The sequence below is a fragment of the Nicrophorus vespilloides genome, unplaced genomic scaffold, assembly GCF_001412225.1.
Source record: "Nicrophorus vespilloides isolate i.1.1-1 unplaced genomic scaffold, Nicve_v1.0, whole genome shotgun sequence".
Lineage (NCBI taxonomy): Eukaryota > Metazoa > Arthropoda > Insecta > Coleoptera > Silphidae > Nicrophorus > Nicrophorus vespilloides.
In genome coordinates, this window is record NW_017099680.1 from 171,562 (window position 1) to 183,826 (window position 12,265).

Sequence of the window (12,265 nt, forward strand, 5' to 3'; positions counted from 1 at the left end):
TATTTCAATTATAAATGATATATAGAATTTGGAACTAAAGATTCAGTATCCGAGAACAAGGAAAACATTCTACCTCAAAAAGGACAATAAATCAATATTTTGTACGTATTCAATGTCATAAGTTATACTCAATTGCAGCATACTTTTAATTTATATTTAATGAAAGAAGAAAGAAAATTAAAGGTTTAAGGCAATATTTTAACCGTTACTACAAAAAAATTGTTTTCCATTTATTAACGATTATTTTTCTTTTTGATTAACCCTTTCCTGTTCATTTTTTTTATGCAATACCTTATAAAAGCACTTCTTTAACCATAAAAAGCATCTTCCCTGATTGTTTTCATTATACAGCATTTCCTACTGTTAAAAATACATCTAGCTTCAATTCACATTAGTTGATGCCAACAGTTTTAATCGTCGAAAGACAAAATTTAATTTAGAATTAATGATTCCATTTGGAATCATTGGGCTGGAAAGGGTTAAATGTGTTCTTACCAGATGCATATAATCAGACAACATAAAATTTCATCAAAATCCAAAATTCAATTATCGTCGACAATAATAATTACAATACTACTACTTAATTGGTTATTTCTAGGTTGATAATCTGGTTTATAATATTAATATGATTACGTTGTAATCTGAATATCCATGAAACAAATAAATGAATTATTATGTTTAAAAATATATTTTAAGTCTGACAATTAGACCTATAACGATAATCGCCTCAAGATGTTTTCGAAGGAAGATAAGTTGAGGAGTGAGATGCGACATGAATGCGAGCTGATTCAAGAAGAAGACATCGTCGTTAAGTAATTGTTATCGACAATAAAATGCACATTATTAATACTTAATTACAGCTATATCAATTCCGGTTTGTGCGTACCGTTTCGAAGAAGAGTTAGAAGGCAGCTGATGCTTTCCGACGCAAATGGCAGAAGCAAAACTTTTCTAAAGTCAGCGTACGTTATCAAGAAGGAGAAGAGGAGACATTTGAAATATTACTACTACATGATACATCCGTTCAGTAATTTCAGGTGAACAAATATTAACTATATATGTTATACATATTATTGTAAACTTCTATTTGCGACCCAGGGTCGCGTGGGAATTGTTGATGTTAAATGTATTAACACTTCTGCTGTTCACTATACCTCTAGGCGTAGTATTTCCATATAAAGTTTTTCATGCCATCAAATTGATATTGGATATAATATGTTACGTTGATATCATCGTAACTTTCAATACTGGATATCAGAATATAATCACGACTAAAATCATTTTGTCTAGAACTGGCGTGGCTAAGTAAAAACTCAAAATAAAAGTGTTTTTAGAAAATAACATGAATTTTAGGAAATATGTGCTAACTTGGTTCCTGCTCGATCTAGTTTCATCCTTCAACACTGATTTGGTGCATCTATTCCAAGAGCACAATACAGATATATTTAAGAAAGGATTGACTTTACACAACATCTCCTATTACTTGAGTTATTTAAAGTTGCTGAGAATATTCACAATTCTGCAATACATCGAACGACTGCGCGATGTAAATCACCTTAAATCCAATCTAATTGCAATATTAAATGCTTGTAATGTCATGGTTTTCAGTACAATCAATGGAGCATTTACAAATTCAAAATGTTTAAGTTAATTATAATGTTTATACTAATATTCATATGGTGCATGAGTTTGATACACATGGTAAATCAAATGCCGAACTCGGGGAATCTCCATGAACTGTCGCCATATTACATATTGAGGAATTCGGAGAGAATCGTCTATATGCTTCTCTTGTTTGGATCTCCAGGAACTACCCAACATTTACCTACAGTTATTCTTGAAATTTTTATTTTAACCATCGGTTTTACACTGCAGCTAGTAGTCGTCGGTAAGATGAATATCTAATAAGTATTCTCTATTCTAAAAATCTTTTTAAGCTCAAATATTGCAAATAGTCACTAAGCATAGTTTGTCTGGGAATAAGTATTATCAGTTGACGCAGCAGCTGGAGGAGTTTATGCGCTACAAGAATTTGCCTGATAACATCCGGGCGAGGATTATGAGCTATTTCGATTTTCGCTTCCAGCAAAGCTATTACAAGGAGGATGAAATTTTGAAGATACTATCGCCACAGTTAAGACAGGAAATGCTTGTGCACACTTACATGAATCTTTTGGAGAAGGTGAACATCTTTGATGACATCCCGATGGCTATCATCTGCAAGATTATTTATAATATGAAGCAGGAGATATATTTACCATCCGATGTCATTGTTTCCGCTGGAACGGTAGGAGATTCGATGTATTTTATTGCTTCTGGAACGGTCGCCGTTTATACTTCCACCGGGAAAGAGGTTTGTTTGTTTCCTACTGAATGGATGTATGTATTTAAATTGATTTTTTTGCAGATTTGCCATCTATCCGATGGAGCGAATTTCGGAGAGATCGCCATCATCATGGAAAACGAACAGAGAGTTGCCAGCGTTGTCGCAATAGATTGCTGCGAAGTGTTCATACTGCATAGGAAAGATTTTTTGAAACAAATTGAGAAGTACCCGGAAATTTATGCAAGGATGCGGAAAATGGCTCAAGATAGAGTTAGGAAGACGCTCGTAGCTACGTTCGGTGTTGATGACAGTGATTCCGAGGGCGACAATATATCTAGAAAATATTCAGGACGTTATCTAATTTGATATTATAAGTATTAAAAATAAATTTAATTTTCCCATAAACTTAAAATTATATTTCACTATTCTACTAATTAATTTGAATAAATCTACTTTTATTAACATTGTATAATTTATCTCATTATTATTTACTAGAACCGTTATTAATAAAGTATAGTTTAAAAAATAATCATAAACGTACTTTTCAAAGAACTAACTTTAAATTTAAAAGTTTATGAAAATATAGAATGAGAGCGAACAGAGAATACATACTAAATGTAATTGTAAATTATTTTTATATAATATGAAATTAACTTTTTTATATAGATTTTAGAGGGAGAGGTATTTTATTAGTGAATATAGTTTTCGTATTTTATAAAATATATATTTGTTCGTAAATGTATAAAAATAAGTAATACAAATAAACTATATCATAATAATGGAACAAGAAAAACAAAACAATACTTATAAAAACGTAACGTAAATGTGAATGCCTTATATAGTATTTGGTAGGTCGTAAGATTTCGAAGAAAATTTACAAGTAATACAATTTATCATTGAGTACTTCGTTCGGGTCCTTACCCAAGTATTGCCCGATAAGCCAAGCGGCTTTGTGAGCATACTGACAAGGTGCAGGTACTTTTATGGTTCCAGACCAATTGTAGTACATATGACAAAGCTTATACGTTAACATTTGTACATGATCAGGTTTCAATTTCGCATCGTCGTAGAGGACGGTATAATGGCAAGGAGTTGCGGTCCCCTGGTTAACATTTTGCGGAACTAGATAAAAGTCACTATTATTCTTGCTTATAATACATTCGTCAACGATTGTCCCGGAAGGAGGATTTCCCACCGAATCATTAGAAATTAATCTCGTGTTCAACCTTTTTTGAACCACAATCAAGCAGAGCTTGGTTTCAGTTATCTTTAGGTCGTCCAGAGCTTTGAGGTACTGCGACAACTCGTATCTCTTCACGTGATCAAATTGACCATCCCCGACGCCGTCCCTGTAAATAATTATTTGGGTCGGGTAGATTCCAGTACGTTGTCGATACATTAGCAGTGATCGTGCGAAAGGCACTTTCAGCGCATCCGAAAGTTCCTTCTCCTGTCTTATGCAAGTCGTATAATACGATGTAAATATCGAATTCGTGCTTGACACTAAAGCACCTACGGATACCTTGCTACCCGCAGAATGGTACGTATCGATTCCGCATACCATCCAAGACCTAAAAATATCAGATTATTCTCTGGTTTCAACAATCACAAAAATAAATAATCAATCCACTAATTAATTACATTACTCCATCTAAGCTTGCAGAATCCTGATAATTTAATTTTAAATTAAAACATAATCAGTCATCATTATCTTCTACATAAACAAATCTACACATAAATATATAAGTAATACCTGAAATGCATTCAACATGATAATAGTTATACATTCAGTAATATCATTGCTTTCTTTCTAAACAACAAGCACTTTACTTTTATTTTAACCACTTTGTACTTACGTGACAGGTATTTTTACACTCCAAAGCGATCCACCCAATTTGCAATTAATTTGTAAAGCAATTTTCAAAGTGACGGTACGCACTTTCTTTATGTTATTCAAATTCTTTGACAAAATTACTTGGCTAGCGACAGGCTTCTGGCATAGTGTCATCTTCTTAATCGAACTGTACAAGTCGTCACGTGCCGTAGGACATATAAAAACCATACACTGAAAGAATATTTAAATCTAATAAATAGTTCATAACTTGATAATGATATATACAGATTAATAAATTATATTAATTTAAATGAATATATTGAAAATAAACATAATAATTTGCATTGGAATCTTTCTTACATTTATTAATACTCTTTAATAATACGTTAATATTATATATTAGATATATTAAACATAAAAAGACATTTCCGAAAGTAAAACTTACTTGAACATTGTCATTGTACAATTTTGTTATAGCTTGTATGTAATTATTTGTGCGATCGTTCGGGATAGAATACAACTTTGGAGTAGTAATATTGCATCCAATATTACTACCCAAACGACACATATTTGTAGCAAATTCTTGGGCCACCCTAAAATAATGAGTAATATTAATGGGTACAATGTAATTGAAGATGATTACGAACTTTGCATCGCGCTGTGTATAAATTATGACCCAATCGTATAAATCTATTGGCCCAACAACCTTATTCTTAGACAGCGCTCCACTCCAATCAGCTTTAAAATCGCATTGGTACGGTTGGTTATTACCGAACATTATCATCTGCGGCGGCAGTAAGCGAGCATTAAGGTCGATTGTTCCATCGGCCAATGTTAAACCCCAATCACCTAAAATTTTAACCGCTTCTGGACAACTTTTAATATTGTTCAAGTATTTTCGCAGAGCCGCCATCCGTTGGTGTGCAGTTATTCTAGTATAAGCAGCAACATCTTTCATTACCTGCAACATCGTGATTTTGAATCGGCAATATGAAAAAAACATTAATAATTACATTAAAATCCGAACGCATGAAATCTGTTAGGCCAGTCAAATTGCAGAACTCTGGTATTAAACAAATATTCATATCAATGAGTTCATCCTTCATGTTAACCTTCCGCTTCTTAACATTGAGAAGGAGCGGCTGGTTCAAATCTGTGACATGTAGTCCATGCTGCTTAGCGTAATATTCAACGAAAGAAATGTCATTACCCTGGGAATTCTTAAATTTCCCTTGCGGATTAAGATCCCACAATATGTCATCGATAACGTAGGTTCTGTTATTGTACTTCGTTATAACTACAGAACCCAATAACGATTTCTTCAGTGCTTCCCTGAATCCTTCTCTATTTTCTCTTTGTATGTCTCTCATATGTTCCAGGACTGTAATCGTTCTTAAAACTCTATGCTGAGTATCCAAACACACCATTAGACCACCTTCATATTCATCAACTGCAATTGCATAACCAGGCAAAATTTCTAGTCTATGTTGGGGAATTAGCTTGGAACTTGGAGTGTCATAATAATTTCTCCCAATTCTACTCAACTTTAATGCTGACATCACTCGTTTGAATAGCACATTGAACATCTGAATGCACTGACCAATTCTTAATGTTTTCTTATAAATAATTGATAATGTAATCATTTCACCACTGAGTGGATGCGGGCTTGTAAACACAGTTTTAATGTTTTTCATTTTTATAGGTAAATACAGAATACGGCTGCCATCAAACATTTTAACACCTCCCAAAGCTGCAATATTTGCATTAATTATTTTAATCCTTGCATGCTTTGAATCAACATCTGGTTCAAAGGTGCAGTCATATTCATATGCACCTTTGTCTTGATCAATTGTCAACCTTATATAATTTGCAGAGATATTAATTGATTTTCCAACAGACCCTGAAAAAATAACAAATTCTAGTAATTATTTGAATGACATAATTTAAATTATACCTTTGTAAGAAGTAACTGGTGTGACTGCATCAAATTTTTCTACAATACTTGCTGTTTGTAAACTATTATCAGGTTCAGTTTCATGCTCTAAAACTACTTCTTGGCTTACTGTTGAGGAAGTTACAGGTCCCAAACTACCAACATTTAAGCACCTCAACTTTTGTAACAATGCTGCTCTACCCCGAGGCTTTGGGGGTTCCTCACTTGACTCTGTACTCACTCCAGCCCTATTCTCATCTAATCTTCTTAAAGTTTGCAAGATAAGGGCCCCACGGCCCATAGGTTGTACTGGATTCATTATTAAACAAATCTATCAATAAAGTAAATACAATTTACATAGAACTATCTGTTAAGTTTAATGTGTAATCCAATTGATACACAAAGGCGAACTGCAGAAATGTAAAATTCCTGAACACGCGAATAATTACAAAAAAATTAAATTATTTATGACTCTTTATATCCATCCTTATCATCTATTTCTTATTGTTTAGCGCTCTTTTCATTTTTTTTTGTATTGTTATATTTACAACTGTTTACTTTTTTAATGGTAAAATAGAACTCTGCGAAATCAGCTCCATCTCAGGGGCATATCTATAAGTTACAGTTTACAATAATCTTTAGTTGCTAGTTAATTTATTGGTTGTCAGGCGATAGAAATGGACAAAAAAAGACAACAGATAGGAACTTCTAAAAAAAGTTTTTTGATCTCTTCTGATATAATCTAATATCTTCTGATATTACTCTATAATCGAGTGGAAGTATGCAACTTACCTCACCCTTTACGATGTATGTAGCCAGTTAGTGTCATATTTAACATAAAAGTGTAAATAAATATGTAGTAGAAACAAACGAATAAAGCATATAAACACTTAAACGAAATCAACATAATAATTTATAAATAATTAAGAAATGTATAACTAAAAATTTCGCATAACAATCTTCTCTCCTAAAACACAACCAGCGTTATACCAACTATTTTGTCGTAAAAACAAATATATTCAATTTTGCCGGATCCTGTGAAGTCCCCCTGGTCAGTAGTTGTTGCCAACATCTAATAAAATTTATCAATAAGTTAATCAGAGTAACAAACATTAGAAAACTAAATTTAAATTATTCATTTACATTTTAATTTAAATGTCTTAATTTAGAACTTAAAATTTATAATCTGGGGTCTAGATCAGTGATTCTCAAAGTGGGGGTCGTCGAACAATTTTGGGGGTCCAAGAAAATTGAATTATTCGGGTATGAATGCAAAAGGGGGTTGCGGACCAAATATTTTGATAAACGCTGATCTAGATTACTATTGCTGCTAGAGATTTTTTAACTTAATTAAAATGTTTCAACAAAAACGAATACTATTTTACTTAGGTCCCAGCATGTCTTCGGGTTTCACCCAATCATTGAATTGTTGTTCAGTGAGATGACCTGACTTAAGTGCGGCTTCCTTAAGGGTTGTTCCTTCTTTATGGGCGGTCTTAGCAATTGCCGCGGCTTTATCATAGCCAATATGTGGGTTCAGAGCCGTAACCAACATAAGACTTTCGTGGAGGATCTTGTCAATCTTATCGGTGTTAGCAACAATACCATTAATGCAGTTTATTGTAAAGCATTTGCAGCTGTCGCCCAACAACCTAATAGACCTGAGTACATTGGCAACCATCATTGGTTTGAATACGTTAAGTTCGAAGTGTCCATTTGAACCACCCACAGACACAGCAACATGGTTACCCATAACCTGGGCAGCCACCATTGTGATGGCTTCACATTGAGTTGGGTTCACTTTACCAGGCATGATGGAGCTACCGGGTTCGTTTTCAGGGAGAGACAATTCTCCTAATCCGCATCTTGGTCCGGAAGCCAAAAACCTAAAATACATTTTCATCAGATGATTGTTATCATATTTTTACAAGTAAATATTCTACCTGATGTCATTGGCAAATTTCATAATTGAGCAAGCAACGGTGTTGAGCGCTCCAGAAACTTCCACCAAAGCATCATGAGCGGCAAGTGCTTCGAATTTGTTGGGAGCCGTCACAAACGGTAATCCGGTGAGTTCAGAAATTTTAGCAGCGCATTTTTCGGCGAATCCCTTCCTGGTATTCAGTCCAGTTCCAACGGCGGTACCTCCCAGCGCCAGCATATACAACCTTGGAAGGGTGTCTTCGATCCTGCAAATGCCGAAAGACATCTGTTGCACGTATCCGCTGAATTCTTGGCCCAAAGTTAGAGGGACGGCATCTTGAGTGTGGGTTCTTCCAATTTTGATGATTTTTTTAAATTCCTGAGATTTGCAGTCCAAACTATCCCTCAACATCTTCATGCTTGGCAAGAGGGTGTGATGGATTTCTTGTGCGACGGCAATGTGCATCGCAGTTGGAAAAGTGTCGTTGCTGCTTTGTGATTTGTTGACATGGTCATTGGGGTGGACAGGGGTCTTGGATCCCAATACACCTCCCATGATCTCAATTGCGCGATTTGATATTACCTCATTGGTATTCATGTTAGATTGAGTACCGGAACCGGTTTGCCAAATTACCAATGGGAAATGATCATCGTATAATTTGCCGCTGATCACCTCATCGGCGGCTTTCGAAATGGCATCAGCAATTTTCGGATCTAAACCGTAATCCTTATTTACCAAAGCGGCAGCCTTCTTTAGTGTACCCATTGCAGTAATAACCGGGTACTAAAACACAATACTTAATTACAACAACAACATTCAAATACAATACTGCTATAACTTACAGGCATCCTTTCGTAGTCACCACCAATTGGAAAATTCATGGTGCAGCGAACAGTTTGCGCGCCATAATATTTCTCGACTGGTACTTGAAGTTCACCGAAGGTGTCATTTTCGGACCTGAATTTAGCCTAAAAATAAACAATTAACAATATATAAAATGATTGACAGCAACAATTACATGCTATCTAATGATAAGTCTACTCCGATAAATTGCCATTCTTAAATGTTGACCAGTTTAGGCAATTACAAATTTGTATGTTGAATATGCAAGGCTGTAGTTTACAATAAATTTAGACACAACAATTACTTAAAATAATCCTGAAGATTATCATTTTGTAAATTATAATAGTTTGATAAATAACTTTAAATTATACTTAATTTTGTAACATTGGTGAGATGATTGAGTATTTTTAGATAATATTTAATAAAAAGTAGTATACAATCTATGGTAATCCAATTGAAATGCGATTTTTCGATACAGGTGTTATTAAGATTTCCTAAAGTTGTAAAATAGTTGTTAACTATGGAAAATTGAATATATTAGCAAATTAAATGCAGTTTTTCACAAGTTGATGACATAACACTTACCATTAGCGCAGCTCTAGTGGAAAAAAATCTCCCATCTATTGAAACAAACACTCCTGAAAGCAGGAAATCTTCAGTTGATAGTTAATTCATTGGTCGCTAGGCGAAAATCTTTGACAGATAGGAAATGCTGCTACTAAAACGAATCTAGATTTTTTCCATGTCAACATTTAAAAAAATATATAAACAACGCAAGTACACGACGTATATATAAAACGTAATATATAAAAAAATATATAAATAAAAAATATGTTTTTATTTACGTCAAGACAATTCTCAAAGATGATCCATATGATTGATTAATTAATAAATTACCTTTCTAGTGTTGTCCACATACTTCTTCCTCATGGATGGTCCACGTTTTCTCGTGTATGATCTTGATTATGCTTCCTTGCATATTCTAATAAACTTTATTGTAACAAAGTTATCAATAATATCTATATCTTGTCTTAAAATGTCATTCAAAGTTATCGAATATCAGTTACTAATTTTCCATTGCTCGAACAACGGAGAATCAAGCAGAGGAAATTTTCTCATTGGAATATTATCAAAGTTTTATGATCGCGAAGTAAAAATTTGAAATAGTCCGAATAGTTCCAACTTTAACTGATTTCGGATCAAAAATCTTCTTCAACCCGTGTTATCAACTGTTTTGTCGTAAAAAACTCACCAGCACAGAACGTGACATATCAGGACAGGTTAAAACATAACGTCATAGAACAAAAACAAAAAGTCTGTGACTGTGATACAAAGTGAGAAAACCAAAACAGAAATAAAACCACCGCCATTTATAGTACCGGACATCAACAACATAAATGAACTTGTAACATGCGTTAAACATATTTTTATAGATTAATAAAATTGATATAATATTAATCTCAGAAACCCACCTTGCGAACAGAAGCTATGTGTCTTTTCCAAAATATAAATTATACAAAACAAATCACTCGGACGAAACTACACTTTGATCAGAGCTCAATGAGCCATGAAGCGATACTCCGACGAAACTGCACACGGAGGTACTGCAGTATTAATTAATGACTCTCTGAAACATCACGATATTCCAAATTATACAAGTGAACACCTGCAGGATACAAGTATTATAATCGATGATTGGAGCGGAGAAATTGCTGTATCTGCTGTTTATTGTCCACCGAAACATAGGATTACTAAAGATCAATTCGAAGATTTCTTCAATACACTCGGACCTAGATTCATAGCTGGTGGAGATTATAACGCAATCACTGGAAGAAAAAAGCTATTGCACAGGAACATTTTTCGAAATTTATTTTATAGTACATCTATCATCATGGATGGTGAAGTGAATGTGTTAAAATTCTTAAAAATCATTATATTTTCGTTCCTACATGTATTTTAGGTAATAAAAATTATTACTAATGTAATACGTATGTTCACTAAATCTAAAAGAATACAAGTATCCTCTAACTTACGAACTCCCGGACTTACAAAAAATCTAAAAGCTCTAACTTGTTACAAAAATTGATAATTTCTTTAATAAAATATAATATTTTTGGGACTGTATTGTTAATTATTTTTTTTGTTATTAAATAATTTGTAAATATTTTGTTTATTTTAATCTATTTTTTTCAAATTTATGCAGAAAGGTTAATAGATTTCTATTAATAATAATTGATATAAATCTCTTTTGATTGTTATATTTGTAGATAATAGCATAATTTGTAGTATTAGCTGTATAATCTATTGCATAACTACACCTAACAAAGAACACTTATATTTAGTTTTCAACCACTAGATGGAAGCAGAATTATTTTCAAAATTTAAAATATTGCAAGTTTCATTCTTATTTAATAGAAGCCAAAATAAATTGAACGGGAAAAAAAGTACAAAATAATACAAAATTACTTACAAATAATTATAATTTATATAATAAACTTAATTGTATCATATTAATTTCATTTTTATGAAGATTAATAGAAATATTTGAACTATACTATAAATAAGCTAGGAAAATGCGTATGTGGCAATTTTTTTAAATCATAGAATATATTTTTGTCAACTACAAGCCTTTATAATTAATTGTAAAGAAAATGGTAATATTATCTTTAGTTTAAGTTAGTTATACTAATATATGAGTTCTAGGGAACATGAAATTTGATCAATGATCACATAACATCTAATAACAGTTGAAGACAGTTTCTATTACATCATTTAACACATGCCACGAAAGATACAAATTATGTAAAATTCCGTTCAGGGATTGCCGAAAGTGTTTCCTTCGAAGGGAAAGAGTATCTTTGTTTTCTTAATTTCGGAGTAGGGCGTTGAGGGCTGCGAATGCACATTAGCCAGGTGCGTGGACCTAATGACATGTATTTCCGTTTCTTGAGCCCTCCGGCTCCCACATAATAAGAAATGACATCCTTCCGGTGGTCCGACCTATGCAGATGCGTATACACACATCCCCGCACCGTCCCGCCCGTTGCATTTCATAACATCCATTCTATTTGTGGAGTTTTTGGGGAAGATCAAAAAGAACGAATTTTATAATTGTAAGAGGGAAATTTTGGGAAAGCCAGAAATAGAGGGTCGTGTGCAGAGGGTCTTAATGAATGAACTGAAAGAAGGAAATTGGGGGAAAAGCGTCATTCGCTGCACGGTCTACAAATTGTAAATATGTGCGTGAATGCGTGTATACATATAGAGAGAGAGAGAGAGATGCATGTATATATTTCAGGAAATGTCGTATCCTACGCACATTTATTAATATAAACCACGCGGGTTCATTCATACTTTACATTCATGCTATGTCGGTATTAATTAGGACCACTTCTTTTCCCAAAA

At 33.4% G+C, this 12,265-nt stretch overlaps 3 protein-coding genes across 4 annotated transcripts; 1 reads left to right on the forward strand and 2 right to left on the reverse strand.

Moving 5' to 3' along the window:
- Positions 1–1,359: 1,359 nt before the first annotated feature.
- Positions 1,360–2,720, forward strand: LOC108565154 (potassium/sodium hyperpolarization-activated cyclic nucleotide-gated channel 3-like). 2 transcript variants are annotated; one of them, XM_017924449.1, is made up of 3 exons: positions 1,360–1,888; positions 1,938–2,353; positions 2,408–2,720. In XM_017924449.1, the coding sequence occupies exons 1-3, from the start codon at positions 1,639–1,641 to the stop codon at positions 2,690–2,692; spliced, it is 951 nt and encodes a 316-aa protein (XP_017779938.1). In that variant the 5' UTR covers positions 1,360–1,638; the 3' UTR covers positions 2,693–2,720. The 2 variants fall into 2 exon arrangements, with proteins under 2 accessions (XP_017779938.1, XP_017779937.1); XM_017924448.1 differs by having other exon boundaries at positions 1,938–2,720.
- Positions 2,721–3,061: 341 nt separating this feature from the next.
- LOC108565177 (protein argonaute-3) lies at positions 3,062–6,574 on the reverse strand. Its single transcript, XM_017924492.1, has 6 exons — positions 6,115–6,574; positions 5,174–6,060; positions 4,808–5,121; positions 4,606–4,753; positions 4,183–4,391; positions 3,062–3,897 (listed from the first exon to the last, which is right to left on the reverse strand). Exons 1-6 carry the CDS (start codon positions 6,410–6,412, stop codon positions 3,201–3,203), a joined length of 2,553 nt encoding a protein of 850 aa, XP_017779981.1. The 5' UTR covers positions 6,413–6,574; the 3' UTR covers positions 3,062–3,200.
- Positions 6,575–7,285: 711 nt separating this feature from the next.
- LOC108565178 (fumarate hydratase, mitochondrial-like) lies at positions 7,286–9,487 on the reverse strand. The gene is made up of 4 exons (XM_017924493.1): positions 9,446–9,487; positions 8,860–8,985; positions 8,037–8,800; positions 7,286–7,979 (listed from the first exon to the last, which is right to left on the reverse strand). The coding sequence occupies exons 1-4, from the start codon at positions 9,446–9,448 to the stop codon at positions 7,475–7,477; spliced, it is 1,398 nt and encodes a 465-aa protein (XP_017779982.1). The 5' UTR covers positions 9,449–9,487; the 3' UTR covers positions 7,286–7,474.
- Between the last annotated feature and the right edge of the window lie 2,778 nt (positions 9,488–12,265).